This window comes from Muscardinus avellanarius (assembly GCF_963383645.1).
Source record: "Muscardinus avellanarius genome assembly, chromosome: 14".
Classification (NCBI taxonomy): Eukaryota; Metazoa; Chordata; class Mammalia; order Rodentia; family Gliridae; genus Muscardinus; species Muscardinus avellanarius.
The window spans coordinates 71,413,245-71,439,289 of record NC_137800.1 but is presented as its reverse complement, the minus strand read 5'-3'; the positions used below and the strand labels follow the sequence as shown (position 1 = coordinate 71,439,289).

The 26,045-nt window shown below is 36.3% G+C and overlaps 1 protein-coding gene across 1 annotated transcript in view; it reads left to right on the top strand.

Moving 5' to 3' along the window:
• Positions 1-26,045, top strand: part of RANBP9 (RAN binding protein 9) — a gene marked incomplete at both ends in the record, with an annotated part of 80,933 nt that overhangs the window by 25,555 nt on the left and 29,333 nt on the right. Inside the window, 3 exons of the mRNA XM_080710548.1 lie at positions 14,963-15,015; positions 16,491-16,658; positions 21,318-21,340. Coding sequence (XP_080566674.1) covers positions 14,963-15,015; positions 16,491-16,658; positions 21,318-21,340 — 244 coding nt within the window. The remainder of the gene's footprint in view (positions 1-14,962; positions 15,016-16,490; positions 16,659-21,317; positions 21,341-26,045) is intronic.

Genomic DNA, 26,045 nt, shown 5'->3' with positions numbered 1-26,045 from the left:
GTCAAGTCAGAGAAGGACTGCCAAGTGTCCACTGGTTTATCATTTAGGAAGTTGGTGGTTGTTGTGATAGCAATTTCTTTAAGATGGAAGCAGAGGCAGTGCGTTGAAGTGTTTGAGGTAAGAGATAACCTAACAGTGGGCTAAGTAGCTGTGTTGCTATTGTGGGAAACTGTAATTTACTATCTTTTTAGAAGAATAATACATTGCCAGTTTGAAGATTTGAGAAGTACAGAAAAGTATGAAGAAGAAAACTTTCCATAATTTTGTATACTGGATCACCAATATTTCTACTATTTTTCTTCCAGTATATATATATATATATATATATATATATATATATATATATACACTTACATTTACGCATAGTCCTACAGGTTTTTGCATCTTGACATATATAGTTATTACTATGTATTTCTTGCATAGCTATAAGCATTTTCTATGAGATTAAAAGATCTGAATAACTTGTTGCTTTTTTTGTCTTTGGCTGTGACATAGTTTTTGAAATATTAGGGCTAGTTCATAGCTGCTATTCTACAGTTCATTATTTAGGTTGTTTTCAGTGCTCACTATTCTCAGTAATCCTTACTCATGAAATCTGTTTCTAGTTCCATAGGAAAGATTCTTTAGCAAAATTATTGGATCAAAAGAAAGAATATGCACATTAAGGTTTTTGATATGCATGACCAAATTACTCTTTAGAAAGATTATTCCAACTTATATTTGGGTTGAAGAAGTCTTGTTATATGTGTAAGCTAAGGAGCGGAAATCTGTAGTGAGGCCAAGGGAAAACTGGGAGCAAGTAAGGGAGTTCTTTGCGGGGGAGTGAGAAATGGGATTAAAGTGCACATTAGGAAGTGGAGTTCAGTGTGGAATTGATTGGAACCTAAGTTTCACTACTGAAGCACGTCTGGACAACCTTCTCGCCTCTGAGTTGGCTCCTCGGTTACTTACCTACTTTCATAACATCACAACATCTTTTATTCACCTTCACACCGTTAAATCATATTCATAATTGTTCACAATCTGTCTTTCCTGTTAGACTGTCAGCTCTAGCAGAGCACAGACCTTAGTCTTTTTCACATTAAAAAATATTTTAAGTATTAAAATATTTTTATATTGTAATGATATTAAAATCTTTAATATTTTATGCTGTCTCACACATGGATACTTTTTAGTAGATATTCACTGATTACAGAAGTAAAATATTGAATCATGAAATTTAAAACCATGAATTTGTTCTGATAGCAATTTAACATGTAATGTTTGTATATTCAGCTGATTAGGGAGGAAAGTTGAATTTATGATTGATGCAGAATGAGAAATTATGAGTTAGATAAGCGGAAGAGCATTCATAGTAGTTGGGGTTACTGGTAAGAGAATATTTAAATGGACTGCTTTAGAAATTATGAAAGCTGATAAACAAAATGGAGAGATTTATATATTGTTGCTTTTTAAAAAAATTTTTTTTATTGGTGTACTGTATTCATACATTATAGTGGGATACAAACTTTTGTAGACATACATGCACACATCGCCCAGTCAGCCCCCACCTGATCCTCACCCCATTCCCTCCCCATCCCTCCTTCCCATGCTTGGCTTAGTGGTTGACATCTAGTATTATAGCAATTTATCCAAACTTAAAAATGATAATCTCACATAACAGTTTCATTTGTCTGATACCAAACTTTTGATGACTTAAAGATAACATTTCAATATTTCTTTTTGCTTTCTTTCTTACCAGAGAATATTTTTTTCTATTTTTTTTTTTTTGGTGAAACTATCATATATTTATATATTTATTTTTCAGAAAAAAAATCTATCCTAATATGGAATATGGACTCTAGATACCCACAACGATCTTGAAAAAGAACAAAGCTAGAAGATATATATTTTCTGATTTCAAACCATATAAAGCGACAAAAATTGAAACAGTGCAGTACTATTCTAAAGGCAGATATATAAGCCATTGGAGTTAAATACAAGCCTAGAGCTAAACTCTTCCCTATATTGTCAAGTTATTTTTGACAAGGTTTCCACAAACATTTGGTGGTGGAAATAATAATCTTTTAACTAAATATTGTTGAAAAATAATAATTACATGAAAAAGAATAAAATTGGACCCTTACCTAATCCCATATACAAATATTAACTCAAAATAGATAAAAGACCTAAATATAAATCTTAAGACTATAAACTTTTAGGAGAAAATCTGGGTCATAAAACCTCACAAGATTGAAATTGGCAGTGATTTCTTGGATATGATTTCAATGGCACAGGCAACAGAAGAGTATACAAACTCCCTAAAAAATAAAAAAAAAATATATTGTATATCCAAAGACAATGTAAACAGAGTTAAAAGTTACTAATAGAATGGGATAAAATATTTCCAAATGCTATATCTGAAGGTATATTAATATTCCAACTAGAAATCCTAAAAATTAACAATAAAGGCAAACAATACAATTTAGAGATAGGTAAAAAACTAACATAAATAATGAATCTCCACAGATAACCAATCTTAGTTGTCTGTTGGATGGAAAATCTTGTTTCTCTGGTTCTGGTGTGTGTTACCTATTTCTTCTTTGTAGTTAATCTCTTTGAGTATTTTCTCTAGTGCTGGTTTTGAAGACATAAATTCCTTCAGTTTCTGTTTGTCATGGAAGCTTCTTATTTCTCCATCTAATTTGATAGAAAGTTTTGCTGGGTAGGAAATTTTTGGCTGGAAGTTGTTTTCTTTCAGAGTTTGGAATATGTTACTCCAAGCCCTTCTGGCTCTCATGACTTGGTTTGGGAAGTCTGGAGTGATTCTAATTGGTTTGCCTCTGAATGTCACTTGGCCCTTTGTTTTTGTTGCCTTTAAGATTCTCTGCTTGGCTTCCACATTGGTCATTTTGACAATTATGTGGCGTGGGGATCCTCTTCTCCGATCCTGTCTAAAGGGAGTTCTATAAGTTTCCTGGACCTGTGTATCGACCTCTTGCTCTATGTCTGGAAAATTTTCTGCTATTACTTCCTTGAAGAGATTGTTGATCCCTTTGGTTTCACTTTCTTTTCCCTCCTCTATTCCAATTATTCTTAGATTAGCTCTCTTAAAATGGGCCCATATTTCTTCAATATCAGATTCCTGCTGTCGGATATTTTTTCCTAGATTAGAAACTATGCGTTCATTTTTGGAATGATCATCTTCTAAGAGCGAGATTCTGTTCTCCATGTGGTCTAATCGGTTGTGCTTTGAATTGAGGCCTTTACTTCATTAATTGCATCCTTTATCTCTTTTTGGCTCTGTCTGAGTTCTTTTCGAAGCACCTCTATTATTTCTACAGTTATTTTCCTGATTTGATCTTCTAGAAATCTCTGATTTTCTGTTTTATCAGGTTCTGATGTTGTGGGGTTGTGAGCATTCATTGCTCTAGTATTATTCCTCTTTCCCATGATTTCGGAAGTTTGTGCCTTCTCTGGGTTCTTCCCTTGGGTCACTATGACTTCACCTAAGGTATTCTGGATCTCGAGTTAGTAGTATCTCAGACTCTACTCCTTTACTGGGTTGTATCACAGAGTCTCTGACCCAGAGAGTCGATAGAGGCTGCTTTAGACTGTGGGGGGTGCCAGGTTTCACGTTCTCCTATGGTGTGATATCTCTGCCACCGCCACTCCCCTACTGGGTCAAGTCCCAGGGAGTACAGTACTGGGATTTCTCCGCTGTGGCCCGCAATTTGACTCACTGTTCTTGAGTACGCAGATGTAGCCGTACTGGACTTGGTGAATTCGCTGCTGCTGCCGCCGGTGGCAATATGGCGCCGCTGCCATGCCCTCGGCCGTGAGGCTGGCGTATTTCTTCTTGGTTTTGATTTCCACTCTGAATCCCTGCAGCGTGTGCTGAGCTCAGCCACTGGGAGCTTTAGATGTTCCTTTGCCGAGAAATCCCGCCTGGCTGTTCTGCAGCGGCTCACCTCGGCTTGCTGTAGCCGTCTGGTGAAATCGCCGCTGCCGCCAGCAGTATGGCGCTGCTGCCGTGTCCTCGGGCGTGAGGCCCTTGTATCTCCTCTGTGGCTCTGAGCTCTGTTCTCAGTCCGCTTTCTCTCTGGAGCCTGGTGATTTTTTTGTTTCTCTGGTGATGGTGTTTTTTGGCTATGAAAGGCGCTGATTTTGTGGTAATGGAGATTGGTTGTTGCTTTTCTCGGTCGCCATCTTCCCGGAAGTATTGTTGCTTTTTAGTAAGGTTTAAGAAGAGATGTAAGGGAATTTCTTAGGTGTTGTTGCTGAAGATGCCAGGTGTAGGATATAGCAATGAAAGCTGACTTAAATGAAGAGATGACTTAAATGAATGCTTTATGAGAGAAGATGTTTTGTCTTTTGTTCACTGCTATATCCACTGTGCACAGAATAATGCCAGACAGAAAATAGGTGCTGAGTAAACGTCAGCTGAATACGGGTTGGGTAGGAACAACTTCTTTCCTTCTGTACACCCCAGCACTGTATTTTAATAGTACAGAGTTGAAGGATTCAGAATTTATGGAATGAACAAAATGAGTCTTGAGTTAAACCACAATGGAAGGATGGTAGGAGTTGCATTATTTGTGGAGGGAAAAATCAGATATTTAACCAGGTAGGTACTCAGTTAATGTGGAAAAAGTGACCTAGAAATACATGGCCATTGTATTTCTCAAATAATTGTTGATTTGGTTATCTTCAGTGCTTTTGAAGCTCAAATCACCTTTACCTTTTATGCCACCAGTTATTTTATTTTTTTGAAGTACTGGGGATGGAACCCAGAGGTATTCTGCCTCTGAGCTATACCACCAGCTCTATTTTTTATTTTGAAACAGGGTCTCACAGAGTTGCTAAGGGCCTAAGTAGCTGAGGCTGTCCATGAACCACCATCTTCCTGTCTCAGCCTCCCAAATGCTGGGATTACAAGCATGTGCCACCAGTTATTTTATATTCAACAAATGAAGGTAGATTTTTCTTAAGAAATCTTCCTCCTCTTTTAAAGATAGTCCTTTTTAACATATAAGGGGAATGGAACAAGCCCTTTTGAAAGCATCTAAACTAACTACAGTTGATATTTTTAAATATATTCTTTAGCCTTTTTCTGTTTAGACTGATTCAACCTTAGTAAAAAAAAGAATTGGTTTAAGATTAAGATGGATTTGGTTCATATAGAGAGAGACTTTAAAAATATATTATTTTTTGCTGAGCGTGGTAGCATGCGCTTGTAATCCCAGCATTTTGTGAGGCTGAGACCAGAGGATCACTGTTTGCGGACAGCCTTAGCTACTTAGAGAGGCTCTCGGTAACCTAGTGAGACCCTGTTTCAAAATAAAATATAAAATAGGTCTGGGAGCATAGCTTGGAGGTAGAAGGCCCCTGGATTCTGTCCCTGGTACCCCCCCCCCACACACACACACACAAAAAAAAAAGTCTTGAAGACTCTTATCATCTTTTCAGTATAACTTTAAGGTTATATAACTTTGCAATAATGAATACATTACTTTAATATTATCCTAATGAATATATTTGAAATCATATTTCAGTTTTTCAGAAGCACAAAAAATAGTTTATATGACTGTCTATATTATGTCAGATAGACTGAGTTGGCCATTTGCCTACTTCTGGACTCACTTAGGTGAAAGTAAACATTCCAAAATAAGGAGGAATGGTCTGTGGATCTTAGATGTTTTGACTTTGCATAGGTAGGTAAAGTTTTGACAGTTAGGCTAAGCTTTTCTGGAGGGTGGTTGAAATGTTTTAAATGACTTTGGAGTAGTGATTTTGATAAACTTCACCCCAGTGTCTCTCTCTTTGGAATTTAGTAGCACAGAATCTAGGTAGCTTTTCTCCCCAGCATTTTTAAACATGTGGAAAACGTAACACAGGCTGGGAGTGGTGGCACACGCTTGCAATCTCAGCATTTGGGAGGCTGAGACAGCAGGATCGTGGTTTGAGGACAGCCTCAGCTACTTAGTGAGGCCCTTTGGAACTCATTGAGACCCTGTTTCAAAATAAAGAATAAAAAATTGGGCTGGGGGTGTAGCTTGGAGGTAGAATGCCCCTGGGTTTCATCCCCAGTAACACACACACACACACACACACACACACACACACACACACGAAAACTTAATACAGTGAATACCTCTATACTGAACACTTAGCTACACCAACCCTATTTTTTTTTCAAACCACTTTTGTTTTTGTTACCAGGTAGAACCCACATTTAGCCTATCTGTTCACTTTTTAATAGATACCCAGGCTGCTTTAGGTAGTGTTCAGAAAGCTACTGTGAATGTATTTGTGCAAGTTTTTGGTAGACATGCTTATTGATTTTTGTTACTAGTAGAATTGATGGTTATACAGTAGGTATATATTTAGTGTATGAGAAACTGTTAGCTTTTGTTTAAAGAAATATCCCTCTACATTTCCACCAACAATATATGAAAGTTCCTATTATGCCATATCCTGACCCTTTTTGTTTGTTTTTGTGTGTAGGATATTGAGGATTGAGCCCTGGGACATTCTAACTCTGAGCTACACCCCAGCCTATTTTATGTTTTTGTTTCGAAAATAGAATGTTGCTAGGTTGCTGAGTCTCACTAAGTTGCTGAGGCTATCCTAGAACCTCTGATCCTGCTCTCTCAGCCTCCCAAGTACTGGGATTACAGGTGTGGGCCACCAAGCCTAGCATCAACACTCTTGTTGGCCCTGTGGATAGTGACTATTCTGGTGGTGTGTAGTGATCTTTTAAATAAAAGTGTGGCTTTTATTTACATTTTCCTGTTGACTAATTGTGTGGAACACCTTTCCATGTGCTTCTTACTTGCAGTATCTTATTTTATGGTTTTGATTATTTATTAAAGAAAAAAAGCCCACTAGGTTTTATATTATTTGTTGAGCAGAAGTTTTAAATTTTGATGTCTAATTTATGAGTTTATTATAATTTTTGCTCTGTATCCTAATCTCTGCTTTACTCTCAAGTCATTAAGATATCCTTACATGTGTTATTTTATAAGATTTTTGTAGTTTTAATTTATATTTAGGACTGTGGTCCATCTTTGGTTGATTTTTGTATATTGTATGAGGTAGTGATTGCCTTATGGATATTAGTTTTATAACTTTGTTAAAAGACCTTTCCTTTTGTTTTTGAATTATTTGGGTACCTTTGTAAGCTACTAAATTGACTGTATACATGTGGATCTCTTTCTGAGCTCCTTGGTTTGTTTCATTTCTCTATTTTATTGATCTTTATGCTAGTACCATACTGTTTTGACTGTTAAGCCTTGAAATCAAATGGAGTAAGACCTACAACTCTGTTCTTTTTCAAGCTTTCATTTTTTTAGATCGTATATATTTTTATCTTAGAATCTTGTCATATTTCAGGAAATGCCCAGAGTGATTATTATTTGGATTGCATTTACTCTAGGATTAATTTGAAGGAAATTACGGTTTTTGTTTATTTGTTCTTTTTTTTTTTTTATGGTACTGGGGTTCCTGGAAACCCTTTACCTCCAGGCCACACTCCCAGACCTATTTTATACTTTTTATTTGGAAACAAGTCTCCTAAGCCAGCGCTGCTGGCTTCGAACCTATGCAATCCTCCTGTCTCTGCCTCCCAAGCACGGGGATTACAAGAGTGTGCCGTCACACCCAGTGGAAATTATAGTTTTTAATGAGTCTTTTAATCCATTGACTTGATATGTCTTGCCATGTATTTATATCTTTAATTTCAATCAGCAGTATTTGGAAATTTTCAGTAGAGGTCTGCTTATTTACGTTGTTTGGTAGATGGAATTGTTTTTTATTTTATTTTCCTAGCATTCACTGCTAGTATGTACAAATATAATAATGTATTAACCTTGTATCCTACAAACTTGCTAAATTTACCAAATTTAATTAATTATAATTTATTTATTTTTTGCAATACTGGGGATGGAAACCAGGGGAATTAACTTCCAAGCTACACCCCTAGCCCTATTTTTTATTTTTTATTTTGAAACAGGATCTCACCTAGTTGCAAAGGGCCTCACCTCACTAAATTGTAGCTAAGGTTGTCCTCGAACCTGAATCCTCCTGTCTCAACCTCCCAAATGCTGGGATTACAAGCGTTCACCATCATGCCTGGCCCAAATTTAATTTTTTTTGGTGTGTGTGTGTGGTCCTGAGGGTGGAACCCAGGGGCTTTTCTACCTTTGGGCTACACTTCCAGACCTATTTTATATTTTATTTGGAAACAGGGTTTTACTAAGTTGCTGAGACCCTCATTAAGTAGCTGAGGCTGGCTTTGAACTTGTGCAATCCTCCTGTTTCAGCCTCCCAAGTGCTGGGATTACAAGTGTGCACCACCACTCCTGGCCAAATTTAATTTTTACTCAGTATGTTCGTGTCATCAGCACATCAAGCCAGCTTTATTTTTTCTTTTTTAATACTTATGCCTTTTATTTTTTCTTTATTGCCATATTGAAATGGCTAGAATTGCAGTGCAGTGTTGAATAGAAGTAGCGAGAGCCAGTTTTCTTGCCTCTCTCCTGGCCTTTGGGGAGTAGTTTTTGTTATTAAGCACATCAGATGTAGGGTTTTTGTAGATAGGGGTTGAAGTAGTTTTCTTTTTTTTCCTAGTTTGATGAGAACATTTATTGTGAATGGGCATTAAATTCCATCAGATGTCTTTTTCTACAGCTGTTTAAAATGGTCCATAAGGGTTTTCTGTTAATATGGTAAAAATAGATTGGTTTTGGATATATTAAACCAGCCCTGCATTCCTGAGTTATCATTTCGTAATGTAATTAGAATTTCTTTTTATTTATTTACTTGAAATTATATCTGCAATTTTTTAGTGATATAATCTCTAGAATAACTAGAAATTTCAGTAGATATCTCCCATTTTCATAGTTTATTAAGAGTTCCTTCTGTCTGTCCATCTGTACTAGGGATTTATCCCAGAAGCATTCTACCTCTGAAAAACCTCCCTTTTTGTTTGTTTGTTTGTTTGTTTTTTACTGGTTCTTGCTAAGTTGCTGAGGCTGGCAGCAAACCTTTGATCCTCTTGTCTCAGCCTCCTAAATTCAGGGATTACAGACTGTGCCACCATGCCCTGGTATATTGTATCATTTGACGGAGAATCTGGAAACTTGCAGAGAATGTGCAAACTTGTGCTTTTACATTTGTTCCCTCCCCATCTTTTTTTCACTATAGTTGTCATTTGTACTATATTTGTATGTTATAAATTGTATAGTGTTTATTTGCTACTATTTTCCTTTAACGAGTCCTGTATTTTAAGAAAATTTAGAGCATTTTTCTTAGTGCAGGTCTGCTAGCAACACATTTTAGTGTTTTCCTTTTATCTGAAAATGTTTTCATGGCATTCTTAGAGGATATTTTCTCAGATCATTACATTTTATGCTGGCAGGCTCTTTTGTGTCCCCCCCCCCAAAAAAAAATTTTAAAGCAATTATCCCACTGTCTTCTGGCCTTCATATTTTCTGATCAGAAGTTAATAATTCAGCTCAGTGTACCCATGAAAATAATGTCATTTTTCTGGCTGGTTTCAGTATTTTATCTTTATTCTTAGTTTTTAGCAATTGGACTAATTTGTGCCTTCCTTTGCTTTTCTCTGTAAATTAACTTGCTTAGATTTTTATTGAACATGTTACAAATGAGATTTAGTCAAAAAGACCAAAGCCCATTTCATCATCAGACTTTTCAGATTCTTCTTTTTTTGTGTCTGCTTTTTTCTCCTTGCCGGGGCTGTACCAGTGCTGCTCAGAGGTGCCTGCTGTTGACACTGGTCAAGGCCTTTGCAAACAGACTAGGCAAGAAAGGTCCAGTGCACACCTGCTGCTTTAGTCAGGGCCTTGTTCCTACCCTGCCCTGCAGGATGAGCTCAGAGACCAAGACCATGGTGGGCTGTGGCAGTGCTGATTGCCGAGTAGAGTGCGGGCTATACCCTGGCCTTAGCTTCTGCTCAGGGGCTGAGCACCTTGCTGGCTGCTGAAGAAAGCTAGCCTGCTTAGTTTGCTAGTTTCTCGAGCTATGAAATTTTCTCTTTTACTGGATTTGGGAAATTATTATTGTCAATTGTTTTTCCTGCCCCTCTCTCTCTCTCTTTTTTTTTTTTTACTTTGATACTCCTTATATATGTATGTTATACCTTTTGGTGTTGCAGGGATTCTTTCCCCTCCTTTTTCTCTCTGTTTTGCAGATCACATTTGTTGTCGTGTTTACTAATTCTTTTTGCCATCGCCCATCTGGTTTATTAGTAAATATTTATTTCAGATACTTTTCAGCTCCAGAATTTCCATTTGGTTCTTGTAGTTTAGGCTGCTGTTATAAAATACTTTAGATGGTGTAATTTACAAAGAGCATCAATTTAAGGCACTAGCTCATTGGGTTTCTGGTGAGAGCTTGCTACTTCTGGGTGTGCCTTCTGTATGTCCTCACAAACTTCCCTCAGGCCTCTTTCATAAAAACACTACCTCATTCTGGAGTGTAGAACCTTTAGGATCCAATCACCTTTCAAGGGCCCCTCATAATACACCATGTTGGGAATTAGGTTTCAGTATTTGAATGTTGGGGGCACAGAAAGCACTTAGTTCCTTGCAGTTCTTTTTTCTGTTTCTTTGTTGAAATTTTCTTTTAATTCAGCACAGGCAAATTTCCTCTTACAGCTTTTTGTATGTGTGTGTGTGGTAATGGGGATTGAACCCAGGGGCATTTTCTGAGGTATACCTCCGACCCTATTTTTTATTTATTGTGAAACAGGGTCTCACTAAGTTGCGGAGGTCCTAAATAGCTGAGGCTGGCTACAAACCTGCAATCTTCCTGTCTCAGCCTCCCAAGCATTAGGATTACAAGTGTGTGCCCACACGCCTGGCTTTCTCTTACATCTTGAGCATAGAAATAATAGGTGCTTTAATTTTTGTAGGTGCTGATTCCAACATCTGGATCATATCAGGATCATTCCCTGGTGTTCACTTTTTCTCTTGAACATGGACCATGTTTTCCTGTTTCTTTATATGTCAAGTAATTGTTCATTGTTTTCTAGTACATTATGTATGAAAAATAAATTTTAAAATTCTAAGTAGCACTTTTGTTCTCTGTGCTGATTAGTTTTTCTTTGTCCCATGCATTTTTTCTATTTTCTTTTTACTTTGTCTCTTTACTAATGTATATTCTCAAGTATTTCTTTTGTGAGTGGTGTTGTTGGTAAACTGTCGGCTTTTATATGTCTTAAAATATCTTATTTCCCCTCATCCTTGCCACTTTCCTGGGAGTCAAGTTTTAGGTTGACAGTTCTTGCCCTCAGTAGTGTGTATGTACTGTGCACCATTGTTTATTGCTTTGAAGTCGATTGTCAGTCTGCCTGCCATTTCTTGGCAGGTAACTTGCCTTTCCTCGCATTTAAGCCTCTCTTTTTATAGCTTTTAAGATTATATCTGTTATTCTCAGTGTGTCTTAAATATGAATTAATATTTCAGTTCTAGAAAATGATGAGCAAAATTATCTCAGTAAATACAAATGCTTCACTAGCCTTAGGTGTTTTTTTTGTGGTACTAGGGGTGGAACCCAGAGGCTTTCTACCTCCGGGCTATACTCCCAGACCTATTTTGTACTTTATTTGGAAACAGGGTCTCACTAAATTGCTGAGAGCCTCACTAAGTTAGCTGAGGCTGGCTTCGAACCTGTGTGATCCTCCTGTCAGCCTCCCAAGCGCTGGGATTACAAGTGTGAGCCACCATGCCCAACTAGCCATAGTTTTTTGGTTATTATTATTCCTTCCTTTTTATTTTATATATCCTAAATATACTCACCTTCATGATTTTTTTAAATCATAATGTCCACTGAGTAATATCATCCAGAATCAATTCATGTTGCAATTCTTAATTTTGTTGGCATTATACTTTAGAATGCCTTTGTAGCCTCATTTTAATTGAGAAGTTAGTCATTTTTCTTAATTTTGTTCTTCTGTCTATTTCTGTGCTAATTTTCTCTTTATTATAGTTTGCACTTTCTAACTTCTTGACCCCCTTTCCAGAGGCAGTTCTATATTAGAGTTTCCAGGTCTGTGCTTCATAATGATTTAGGGAATGTTGTAGATTCCATCTGTGATCCATTTAATATGTGACTCAGACCCTGGTCAAGAGTTTTCTGCTCTCTTTCTCTTTAACTAAGCCACAATGTCAAGTAAGACCATGTGGTACTGTTATTATTTTCTTAGCCTCCTTTCAGGAGGAGATGGCTAGTCCAGTTTTGGCTTTACCTAGTTAGTATGGCTAATGCTTCTCTTTTTCTAGTCTTGTTTCCCCAAAGAAGGGAGGATGTGTAGCCACTAGTGAGAGCGCTCAGTCCCAGAGCTTTGCAGACCCACAGATCTTTTCCCCACTCACAGCTTTGTATTTATTTCCCTCTTATATGCCATTTCTGTACCTTAAGTCTTTATTTTTTCTTTTGGCAATACTTATATTTTATGTTGTATTATCAAAATACAAATCTTAATGACCTTTCTTGGCTAGATGTCTAAATGTTATTTCTTAATATGCATCACTCCTGTCTCACTGTGTGTGTGAGGGGGAGGGAGGGAGGGTGGGGGGCTTTGACAGTCCAGATAATTCAACCCAGGCTGTGCTCTACCATTTATCTTCCATCCCCTTTTACTTTTATTTTGAGGCAAGGTCTTGCTAAGTTGCCCAGGCGGACTTGGGACTCTTGGTGCTCCTGCCTCAGACACCCTGGAATGTGCCACCTCATCTGGCCTCAATATGCACTTCTACTAGTAATACTTTGCTTGTGAATTTGGTTAACTTTAAATTTTAGTATCTTGTAGGGCAAACCCTAAGTTTTTTTGTTTTTAGAAATGTTGTCCTGGCTGGGGATGGTGGCACACACCTTTAATTCTAGTACTTGGGAAGGCTCAAACAGAATTGCAGGTTAGAGACCAACACATAAGAACTAAGTGAGACTGTTTCAAAATAACAAAATAAACTGGGGCTGTCTGTGTAGCTCAGAAGTAGAACATTTCTGGGTTCAATCTCCAATACCCCTTCCCACAAACAATTAAAATTAAAAGTTAAAATGTTACTTTTCCTAGTAAGACTTCTGTATTTTTACATAGGAACTTTAAAATTATTTTATCTGGCTTAAAAATTAAGTGGAAGTCTGTCTTGAAATATATGTACATAATACTTTTAGAAATATTGTCACTTATATGCCATCAAGCTATCCAGATACACATTATATCTCTGTAGATATAGCTTTTACTATATTGTTTTTGAGCTTTACTTGAGAACTTTAATCCTGTTTCATGTTTTCTGTAGCCTCTGTGACTGTATTTTCGCATACACCACTTCCTTTCATGTTTTCTGTAGCCTCTGTGACTGATATTTTCGCATACACCACTTCCTTTCTCTAGCTGGCTATTAGAAATGTAAGATGTTTTTCTTATATCTAGTCACTTTGCCCAAGTACCTAATTAATTCTAGAAGCTGTGTGGGGGGTTACTGAGGGTGGAACCCAGGGGCTTTTCTACCTCCAGGCTATACTTCCAGACCTATTTTATACTTTGTTTGGAAATAGCGTCTCACTAAGTTGCTGAGAGCCTCACTAAATAGCTGAGGCTGGCTTTGAACCTGTGTGATCCTCCTGTCTCGGCCTCCCAACCTCTGGGATTACAATGGGATTACCACGACTGGCTTAATTCTAGAAGCTTTCAATTTTGTTTTGGTTTTTTTTTTTTTTTTTTGGTACTTGAGATGGAACCCAGGGCCATTCTACCTCCAAGCTACAACCCCAGCCCTATATTTTATTGGGTACTTGGTAAAAGGATCTCACTAAGTTGCAGAGCACCTCACTAAGTAGCTGAGGCTGGCCATGAACTTGCAATTTTCCTGTCTCAGCCTCCTAAATACTGGGATTACAAGCATGTGCTACCATCCCTGGCTAGAAGCTTTTGATTTTATATATACTTACATATGTGTAATTTTTTTTTATGAATGTATAATCATACCAACTACATGTAAAGATTATTCTATCTTCTAATGTTTACGCTTGTTATTTATTCTTATTAAATTATCTTAGTGTTTAACAATTGTAGGCATCTCCTTGTTTTTAATTTTAATAGAAATGGCTTCAGTGTTTCATTGTTGATTATCTTGTTTGCTATATTGATTTGACTTGAAAAAGTATCATATTTAAGTAATTCCCCTTTATTCTTATTTAGCTGGAATTTTTATGAGGAATGGTGACTGTATCAGTGCCATTTTTAATATTGATTACAGTCATGCTTAACAAAGTGGATCCAGTTTTCTTTTATATTTAGTTTTTGCATCCATACATAAGTACAGTGTTACATTTTGCCGTTTTGAACTTTTTGTTTATTAATGTTTTATAAACTTTTGAAAGTTCATTTTTTAGGTGGATTTGTTAATTTGATCTGTTTTAGGAAATCTTTATATGGATACCCTGGGGCACACTTTTTAGTGTAATTTTATTAACTATTTTAGACATTTTTGTATGAGATTTTTTTCAAATATGAATCTTTGTTACCCTTTTTTAGTGGTCTAAATTTTTACTGTGTCCTTTTAGAAACATTTGTATCTTATTTTGCTTTTTTTTCTTCCACAATTCCTCTATACTTTTTTTTTTTTTGAGAAGTTGTAATCCTAAATCATTATTTGTAGAGACAAGGAAAATATTTTTTATAGGTTAAAAATTACAGGATTTTTTAATAGTAAAACTTCTAAAGGTATTACTAACTTTGGGCACGTTTAACCGTGATTCCTATAGAAGTTTACTGTGGGTTATATGGGTTCTTAATATTGATCTTTGTTGCTATTCAGTAAATTATAATAACTTTTTATAACTACTCTAGGTTTCAACTTGGGCTTGGGTATGATAATGTTTGAGAGTGCTGTGATAATTTATACACACATGACTATAATAACCTGCATTTCTTTTTTCTCCCATCCCCCAACAGTTACATGGGAATTGGTCTTTCTGCTCAAGGTGTGAACATGAATAGACTACCAGGTACACTTGCAATTGAATCATAGTTTTATGGCTAGTTCAAGGAAACAAAACAGTTAAAGATACTGATTTTCTATGTTTTTAATGACCTATGTCTTCTAATTGGAAGCTGAGTGGTTTTTAATAATTTTCCTGCTGTATACTAAAACTTATATAGCATGTATACCATCCTTATATTTTCTTTTTCCTTATTTGTTTGGGTTTTGGTCTTTTTAACTTCAAATGCATACTTTTATCAGCTACTTTAAACACTTAAATATGAGTGGTTCTACTCATCACATCCCTGGCTTTTAACCCATTTTCATTTGTTTAATGTTGTGAAAATAGAGACAGTATTAAAAATGAGCTAAGAGCCGGGTGTGGTAGCGCATGCTTGTAATTTCAGTGCTTGGGAGACTGAGACAGGAGGATCACACAGGTTTGAAGCCAGCCTCAGCTACTTAGTAAGGCTCTCAGCAACTTAGTGAGACCCCGTTTCCAAATAAAGTATAAAATAGGTCTGGGAGTATAGCCTGGAGGTTGAAAAGCCCTTGGGTTTCTTTTACTCCCAGTACCACACACACACAAAAAAATACACACACACACACACACACACACACACACACACACACACACACACACAGACACACACGAAAGAGGGCTTAAATAGGCTTTAATTATTTTATTTATTTATTATTTATTTATTTTGCGGGTCTGGGGATGGAACCCAGGGGCATTTGACCTCCAAGCTACACCTCCTGCCCTATTTTTTTTTTATTCCTTATTTTGAAACCAGGTCTCACTAAGTTGCAAAGGGCCTCACTTAAGTAACTGAGGCTGTCATCGAACTGCGATCCTCTGGTCTCAGCCTCCCAAATGCTGGGATTACAAGCGTGCGCCACCATGCCCGGCTGGCTTTAATTATTTAAAAAACTTATTTGAAGTAAAATACATGTACCGATAAATTTCCTAATAGTGGCATAGTCTGGTGTTGGATATACTTTGGTGTTGTGGGAAGACCACTGGTTCTTAACTTTTTTATTTGAATCACAGCTTTGTAAAGCCTTCAGTGAGTGTATAAGAGAAAATCTTCTGCTTTATATAAAGTGTGTGCATGCATGCATTTGTCTGTGTGTGTGTGTCTGTGTTGCTTTTTAAAATCAAAGCAGAATTCCTGATTAGCCAGAGAAATATGCATGGAAAACATGTCCTGCTGTGGAAATTGCAGTTATGTTTGTTTTCTCCTGTAGGAATCCTTTCTGTTTAATACTTGTTTTAGTGTTCTGTTTGTTTAATTTATTCTTCTTAATGTTGCAAACAGTATTTTAATATAGACATAGTTACATAGTATAATTGTTAAGAATGTAAATATACTTTTGGAAATTTTTTTTTATATTATCAGCTATACTATTCTGGTTTATTTTATAATCCTAGTGAATAAATCTAGTACTGAAGAACTTTATTTTTTCATTGTAAATATACTGAACTTTCCTCTTTAGGTTGGGATAAACATTCATATGGTTACCATGGGGATGATGGACATTCATTTTGTTCTTCTGGAACCGGACAACCTTATGGACCAACTTTTACAACTGGTGATGTCATTGGCTGTTGTGTTAATCTTATCAACAATACCTGCTTTTATACCAAGAATGGACATAGTTTAGGTACTGATATAATAAATTGCATGCAAAATGACCAGACACTATGATTATTATACTTCTAGCCTGGTAGTCCTATTTATTATGTGATTCTCCTTTATAGATAGATACCTCTGGAAATGATTTCTGTCTTCTTCCCAGGTAGAAGTTGAGGAAATGATGAAAATCTGTATTCCATGAAGGCCACTTTATATCATCTGTTGAATAATAACAATAGGAATGATTTCTGTACCAAGATGTGTATTCTAGTAATAGAAATGTCAAGAGTTTTGTTTTAAAAAAGTTTGGCTTGAATAAAACTTTTTAAGCTGGGCGTTGATAGCACATGCCTGTATTCCCAGTACTTGGGAGACTGAAACAAGAGATTGCAGGTTCAAAGCCAGCCTCAGCAACTTAGCAAGGCCCTCCACAACTTAGGCCATTTCCAAATAAGAAATAAAATTGGGGTGGTGGGTATGACTTAGAGGTAGAATGCCTCTGGGTTCAGTCTTTAGTGCCAACCCCCCCCCCCAAAAAAAATCCTTTTAGAAGCTTGAGGAAGGAAAAAGACCAAGTAATATTGTGTCTATATATGAAGATATCACTAACAGCTTTACTAATATATATGGTGAGTTAGGAGGATGTAGCAGTATAGGTTTAGGAGAAACCATCCTAAGAGATGTTATGTGCATCTATGAATGTATCACTTTGAATCTTACTATGATGCATAATTATACTGCACCAATAAAGTTTCTAAAAAGAAACTTTTGCAGTCTGAGCCAGTTTTCTAAGTAACTATGAAGAAAAGCTTCTCAGTTCTTAGGATAGTGTGGGGAGCAGTTAAAGAGGAGTGGAAAACTCAGTTCTTCTAGTACGTGAAGGGCATTGACACACCCAAGAGGTCCTCCTGTTAAGATTGCTGTAGGGTGGCGCCTGCAAGCCGCTTCTGAAGGAACAGAATTAAGCAAATAATAACAAAACTTTTAAGAAAAAAGACAGGTAGCTAGTAAATAAATATTAAATAAAAACTTGAAGAAACATTATAAGAATAATAGAAAATTAGGGATTCTAGCTGATATGCATATGTTCACTCGTACTTCAGATTTTAAAATTAAATGTGGTTATTTTCTTTTCTTGGCTCCTCCCTTTAAATTACAGAAAGTTTAAAGAATAGTAAGACTGGTGCTTTTGGGGGGAGAAAGCACTTTTGTGAAAATCATTCAGTCAGCAGGTTACATCTAATGCGGTAAAGAGAAAGGAAGTAAAACAAAACCTAAGTAACCTCAGAAAGTAGAAACTCCTTTTGCTTGTGAATAGTACTTTAAAAGTGGGACTGCAAATAGTCTACTTATCTGTATAATTTGTGTTTTTTTAATAATACAGATACATTTCTGTATGTTATAATAGAATTCTATATGACTACATCACTAACCATCTTACTTTCCCTGTGTCTCAATATAATCTTTATATAAAAGTAATTATTTAGCTGAGCATGGTGGTACATACCTATAATCCCAGTACTTGGAGGTATGAGACAGGCAGATCAAAGGTTCAAGACCAGCCTCAGCAGCTGTAACTTAGTGAGACCCTGTTTCAAAATAAAACAGTAAAATAGGGTTGGGGGTGTAGCTCAGAGGTATAGCATGTCTGCCCTACACACACACCTGGGTTCAATCCCCAGTACCACACACACAAAAAGTTTTTTCATATTCAGTTCAACTTAGTTGTTTTTTGATTATTTTAATTGTGAAGTTCCTCTATGTTGGCTGACTGAAAGGTTAATTCAGGCCCACAAAAGACTCTTATGTTCTCATCAGTACAGTAATGTTAGGGACCCCATGCAGTTTAAATATCAAAGAAGTTATCTAATAATAGTCTTAATTGGCTTGGCTATCTAACATGTTGAAGATCTTAAACCAGGAGAAGCCTGCTTTTAGGTATGACTTGTGTCGCAAAATTACAAAACAAGACATTTTTAGAAAACCACTATTAATCTTCTTAACACTAACTTTTTAAACTTTCCAGAGAAGAAATTTTATTTGAGGGAATGGGAAGATCACAGATGGGTGATGTGATTTTATTTTTTTCTTATTAGATTTTCACAATGTTTAAATCACATCTTTCCATTGAATAAGAAAGCCATTTTTACATATGATGCTTCTAAAAAAAAGGTACTTAATTATGGAATTACATTCTAATTAGTAAATTCAAAATATTTGGTGTTATTTATAAATGTAGTAAATGTTTATTGAGCACTTAGAGAACCAGTATAAATAATGATTAATACGAGTTCTTTAGTCATATTTGACTGCGTTTGACCCTGTGATTATATACAAGTTATTTAACATTTCTGAGCCTCAGATTTCTCAGTTTGTAAAATAGGGTGCCTGTAACACCTTCCACATTAAAGTCATTAAGAGTAAACTGAAGTGACACATGAAAGGATCTTAGATCATTGTATGTGACATAGTGAATACTCAGTGTTTATTATCTTTGTTTGCCATGCTATGGGCTAGGTGCCAGGGATGCAGTGTTGGCATATGGGCGAGTCGAAATGATTCCTCTAGAAGAGGAGTTCTCTTACTGTTACGGACCAAGTGACTGCCTGCCTGTTTTAGAGAAAAGATTCAGGCTGGGAAGGAAGTTGGAAGCTCTGGGTTTGATCACCAGTACTGCAAATAAATAAACAAATGAATAAATAAGTGAAGGAATGAAAATGCTAAGCCCAGTGGCACAGGCTGGTAATACTAGTACTTGAGCAGTTGAGACAGGAAGATCGCAGGTTCCAACCTCAGCAATTTGAAGAGACCCTTAGTTACTTAGCAAGACTGTTTGAAAGTAAAAAGGGCCAAGGGTCTATCTCAGCGGTAGAATGTCTCTGGTATCAATCCTCAGTACCCAAAGAGAGAAGTAAGAGAGTCATTTGAACACAGCCATACCTGTCCATTTACATGTTGTCTCTGGCTGCTTTCCTGGTATGATAGCAGAGTTGTGTAGTGGAGACAAAGACTATATGGCCCGGAAAGCAGAAAATATTGACTGGTCCTTTATTGGTAAGGCTTGCCTACGGCTAGTCTAGAGTCTAGCCTCTAAAAAATAAAATATTATCCTCTTGTACTTCTCATGGAGGATAATTTCTACCTCAGAGCTGATACATCTTTAGTGTCTGTCTCATGCAAAATTAAAAAAAAATACAAATTATATGAAGAGAAATGGAAAGGGCTTTATTTGAGAAAATAAGGGGAAAACATCTTAACATATAGTTTAACTTAATTCAAAAACTTATTTTATTGAAAATTTTTATCAGTTGGAGATCACAAATAAGGAAATTACAAATACAGAAAACTGTTTTCTGTTTAAAATTTTAATGGTTATACCAACTTGCATCTCTTTGTGGTCTGAACCACAAAGGTTGTGGTATTTATCCTTGGAAATGTTCAAAATGTTAATCTGTGGAATTTGGTAAAGAGTAAAAATATCAGTAGTTTCTGACAACAAGGGTTTTTGCTAAAATAGAATGTAAATTTAGACTTTTTTTATGCTACTAGGGATATACATACATATTTAATAAAGTATCTTGGGAATGGGACCTCCGTCTAAACAGAATTTATTTAAGTCTCATATACTGAAGTTAATTTTATGTAGTCTTTTTAGTGTGCCTGTGGCTTGACTATGACCCATCATATGGATTCAGATGTAAAACTTTATACTTGCAGCATCTTGTTGGCACTCAAAATCTGAACCTTTCGGGTTTTCAGATTAGGGATGTTCATCCTGTAGTATTTAAATTCAGTTTGTGTTTTTGTTATTTTAATAAGTGAAGTCAGATAGCTTGTATTCAGCTTTTATTTTCTTTTAGTACAGCACAATTATAGAACCTTAGGTGAAAAGGGATCTTAAAATAATTTAAGAAATTAATAATTTAAGAAATACCCTTAATTTTTAGATGGGCATATAGATCGTAGTGTTCCTTTTTGTTTTGATTTAATGTATGTTTAGACTAAAGTAACTGAGATTAACTGGCTCTGGCACCATCTCTCATTATTCTAGAGCTTAATCTTTTTAAACATAATTGAGATACTACAGAAATACTTGATGTATTTCTTATCTTACTTTTAGTTAAGTAATGTGTGTGAATACTTGAAAGGAGATGAAGTCATTGCTTTGGGATGCCACTAGGTATATTCCAGTGACTTGTTCAAGTTGTATTTGAGACATGGTTGTGTTGAAAATAGTGTCAAGGAAGTTCACAACTTGTCAGTCTTCATCCTTTGAAGGAGGAATGTTTACCTTATACTGTGTAGCAGAAAATTCCACCTATTACTCCTACTTTTAAAGTTACCTAAAAGCTAGATGTAGATGAAGATAAAGTGATCACTTTTCTTATATTGTTCCTTGTAGCGTTGAAGATATAGCTAAAATCATTTTTAAATCCAGGGGGAATAGCAACAACCCAGAAATAAAGTTTGGGTGTGACCAACAAGGCCAGTGATCTTAAAGGGGACAATAGTCACCTTAGACCCATGTGTTAGTGTTATTAAGAAAAAGTAATCCTGTTCTTTTATATTTAGGTTTTAAATTTTTTCCTTTTCTTTGCCATTCTTCTTTTTAGTTAGAAACTCAGCTTGTCACTGTCATATGCCTTTGAAAAACAGCTTCTAATACCACTTTTTTTTCCCCCCTTAGGTATTGCTTTCACCGACCTACCGGTAAGACATTATTTTAAAAGCAATTTTACATTTTCAGGAACCATAAAGAAACTAGAATGAGGCATGTTTAGAACAGAGGCTTATTGATAACTGAGTTTATATACCATACAGAGAATAGAGATTCTTTCTCTAGTCATGATATGTATGGACCTTCAGAAACTAAGCTTTAATTTGTACTGAATTACGTTGTACAAAGGAAAAAAATCAGAATTGATTACTTAAAATATGCCTTTAAAAAAAAAACGTTATTGGAGATTAAACCCAGAGGCAGTCTACCTCTAAGTTGGCAATACCCCTTGTCCTACTTTTTATTCTTTATTTTGAAACAGGGCCTCACTATGTAGCTGAGGCTGGCCGTGAACCTGTGATCCTCTTGCCTCAGCCTCTCAAGTACTGGGATTACAAGTGTGTGCCACCACACCTGGCTTATGCTCTTTTTTTTTTTTTTTTGTCTTAAAAATATACTTTAATAATCTTTTGGGTCTGAGTGCATGATGTAAGCATGTGCTCTACTCCTGAGCTATACCCTTAAAAACACTTCGTTGTCACTACACATATAATTTAAAATATTTCTCTGTGGTGTCTTTGGACTGTTAAGCAAAGGGCTCTGCGACAATTCTAACTATTTTATTCATTTAGGGTATACTGATACAGAGGCCTATCATATGACAATTCTATGCTTGGAATATCATTGTTTGGCAAAAGAAGAAATTAGTGTTATGATTTTTATTTTTTATACTAAAGTATGTTCTATATGGCTTAGCATTAAATGAAAGCAAATAAATAATTATTAAAAATCCAACTGAGAGCCTAACGTGGTGCCCGTAATCATAGCTACTAGATGGCTGAGGCAGGAGAGGATTGCAAGCTGGAGGTCAGCTTGGGCAACTCAGTGAGACCTTTTCTCAAAAAACAAAGGGTGTGGCTTCGTGGTGGAGAACTTATATAACTTACACAAGGTAATTTACTGCTGGGTTAGATGTTAAAATGTGAGAAAGAGATTTGACTTTAAGATGGTGAGCCTGAGGAACCGAAGCATGGAAGTATGAAGATGTGAAAGAGGGAATGGAGTCAGTGATCACATACTGATATGGAGAAAGCTTTAAGTCGATGGTGCAGGGGTTTTTGTTTCATGGTCTGGGGATGGGAAGGAGGGCATTGTGCATGCTAGGTAAGCACTGAGCTGTACTCCCAGTTTTTTGTTTATTAAGAGACTGTCTTACTATTGCCTAGGCTGCCCCCAAACTTTAGGGCTTGGGCAGTCCTCCTGTTCTGGCCTCCCAAGTAGCTGGGACTATAGGTGCACACCATTGCACCTGGCTGAGGCGGAGCAAATTTGAGAGCAATGTTCAACAGTAATGCAATTTTCAGTAAGTTAAAAGTCAAGTGTGCATTTGGATATGCATGCCTGGAATTCAAGGGAATTATCTGCTGGCAATGAAATTTTCTAAGTCATTGGTATTTTGGTGTTTATTTAAAGTCAGAATTGTGATCAGAGGAGAAGTGGACCAGGGACTGAGTTTGGTGTTATGCTAAATTTGGGATAAGGGAGGAACCAGCAGAAAAGTTGAGAGGAAGCCATCAGTGAGGTAAGCAAGGAAAACAAGGATTGATTCTGAAAGCCAGGTGAAGAGATAGAAGAGAGAGGGGGTGATGAATGGTGTCATGTTCCAGTGATGCATCATGTTTCCTGAGGATTGACCGTTGCATTTAGCAGAGTGATGGAATGGATTTCAGAGGGAATAGAAAGAGGGACGCTACTGTGGTCAACTTTGGAGCGCTTTGGCTATAATAGGGAGTAAAGAAATGGGGTGGTGCCAGGCTTGGTGGCGCACGCTTGTAATTCCAGCATTCAGGAGGCTGAGACCGGAGGATTGTGGTTTGCGGACAGCCTCAGCTACTTAGTGAGGCCCTCCGCAACTTAGTGAGACCCGGTTTCAAATTAAAGAATAAAAACTAGGGCAAGGGGTGTAGCTCGGAGGTCGAATGCCACCCTCCCCAGGTTCCATCCCCAGACCCGTAAAAAAAAAAAAAAAAGAAGAAAGAAAGAAAGAAAGAAAGAAAGAAAGAAAGAAAGAAAGAAAGAAAGAAAGAAATGGGATGGTAGCCAGTGATAAAATAGGGTCAGTAGAAACAACTTTTAAGTTACATTTAGGGCAATATTTACTGATTAAATGGTTCACTAACAAGCAAAATAGTTGATATTGTATAGAAAGAGGAACAATACTTTAGTGATTGTATTTTTGAGTGGGCAAGTGTGTTGTGGGAGGGGATTAGCTTTTAAATACAGCCTTTACAGTGAGAGGGTAGCAGAGTGTGCAGGTTCTAGTAGGTGAATTGATGGGATCCTTAACTATTGCAGACTTTGGGAAGAAGACATTAAGATGCATTTGAAGTGAGGTGAAGGACATAGTTGCTGGTTTTCTTTCCATTTGTGGTTCTAAGCACATAAACTTGTGAGAATGACCATATGCCATTATCTTCTTTATTGGTCAGGATAGTAGTAATCACTTAGAAAAGTCTTAATTGGTTGTAAATATGTTGACTGTTTTGTGACAAGAGTCATCACTAATGGGTACAGGCTTTCCTTTTGAAGAGATGACAATATAAAATCAGATAGTATGATTGCTGTGCAGTTATATGAAGTTATTAAAAACCATTAAATTGTATGTTGACTTTAGAAGGTTACTGGGTGGTGGTGGTTGTTGTTGTTGTTGTTGTTTTTGGTGGTACTGGGGTTCCTGTAAACCCTTCTACTTCCAGGCTACACTCCCAGACCTATTTTTATACTTTTTTAAAATTTGGAAACAGGGTCTCATAAGTCAGCACGGCTGGCTTCGAACCTGCGCGATCCTCCTGTCTCCTCCTTCCAAACACGGGGAATACAAGTGTGCGCCACCACGCCCGGCTGAAGGTTACTGTTTTTTTAAAATCTGTAATTTCACAATAATTGGATTATGTCCTTGATTCTGTTTTTCCAGATTCTTCAGTTTTAAGGTTTAGTAGTTATGGCATAAAAATTATAGTTTGTATTTCAGTATAGTGGTACACTCCTGTAGTCCCAAATATTCAGGAGGCTGAGGCAGGGAGATCACTTGACCTCAGGAGTGTAGGACCAGCCTGGGCAACATAATGAATCCCAGTATACAAAGAAATTCCTCATAATCCCAGTCTTTTAGAAAAATCTGTTCTGGATCTTTTGAGGGTATTTTCTTCTAGGCCTTTAAAAAATACATATATTTGTTAAAATATAATATGACAGTATATGTGTGTATATATAGAAGTAGTATGTAATGTTTATCAGGAAATAGAGTCATATATATATGCTATCTTACAGCTTACTTTCTTCATTTAGTGATGTATATTAGACATATATGTGTGTCCATATATACATTTTTACCGTATTCTCTTTGACTGCTTTGCAATATGCTATAAATATTTTATATTTTATAAAATACCACAATTTCATCAATTCTTCAGTAAGATTCTTTTTATATCTTAACATTTCTGAAACAGGAATACATTGTAGACTCTGTAGCCTATGAGAGCTTAATTTGCAGTCTTTCTTAGAGATGCAAGATAACAGTATATCTTACTGGAATCTGAAATTGGATATATTCACCTATCTGGACATTCTTTTTAATTTTTTTCCCATTACTAATAAACCTGCATAGGGCTGGGTATGTAGTTAAGTGGTAAAGTGCTGGCATAGCATATCCAGTATTCTGGTTTGATCCCCAGTACCTCAGAAATAGAATATTGTAGACAAATAGTTCTATCTTTGCACATTTTTTTTTTGGTAGGATTAAACTCTTTCAAATAAAATTGCATTGTCAATTTTAATAGATTTTTCCAAATTTCTTCCTTGAAAGATAATCAGTTTATATTTCTGTGTATAGTGGAGGAAAGGATTTATTTTCTCAATACATTAACATTGGATATTCCCGGTCTTTTGAATTTTAACCAGATATGCTAACAAACTTGTTTTAATTTACACTTTAAAAAATTGAGGTCGTCTCTTAATAGGTTTGTCATTTTGTATTTCAAGTTACTTATATTTCTGTTTTGATTGTGAAGACTTTGAATTGGTAATTTCTGTTGCCTTTGGCCTTGTGTATTTAAAAGTGCCTTATGGTTCTGTTACAAGTTTTCATGGAAAGCTCTCTGTGCTGAAAGTACAGAGACATGAACTTCTGCCTTTTTGTGGTGCCATCGAGCTGTATGCTTTGGGTTTGTGCCCTTTACCTCTTCATATCTCAGTTTTCTCACTGGTGAAGTAAGATTCTACTAAGTATCTCATCTACTTTTGGCTTAAAATTCCTTGAACTTGTTATTTCTGCTCAATATTAAGAATCGGTGCATTTGCATATTTTGCTTTATTATTTCCTCTCATAATCTCATGGGACTTTATATTTCTCCATATTTTGACACATTTGTTTCTTATTTATACTGTTTGATTGAACAGTGTTTTTAAACACACCCTTTTAGCTTTCTGCTATGAAAACTATTTAAATGTCATACTCATACACAAATTATCCCCTTTAAATCTTCTCCTTGTTTTGTACTGACAATGCTGTGATAACTCTTAAGGCAAAGAGATAAGGCGTAAATAATAGAGAATGAAGATGGGGTAAGATATGAAATTACAGGAATGGAAATTGAGCCTGCATTTGGTGTCAAACCTGTGCTCTAATTCCTTCTCTGT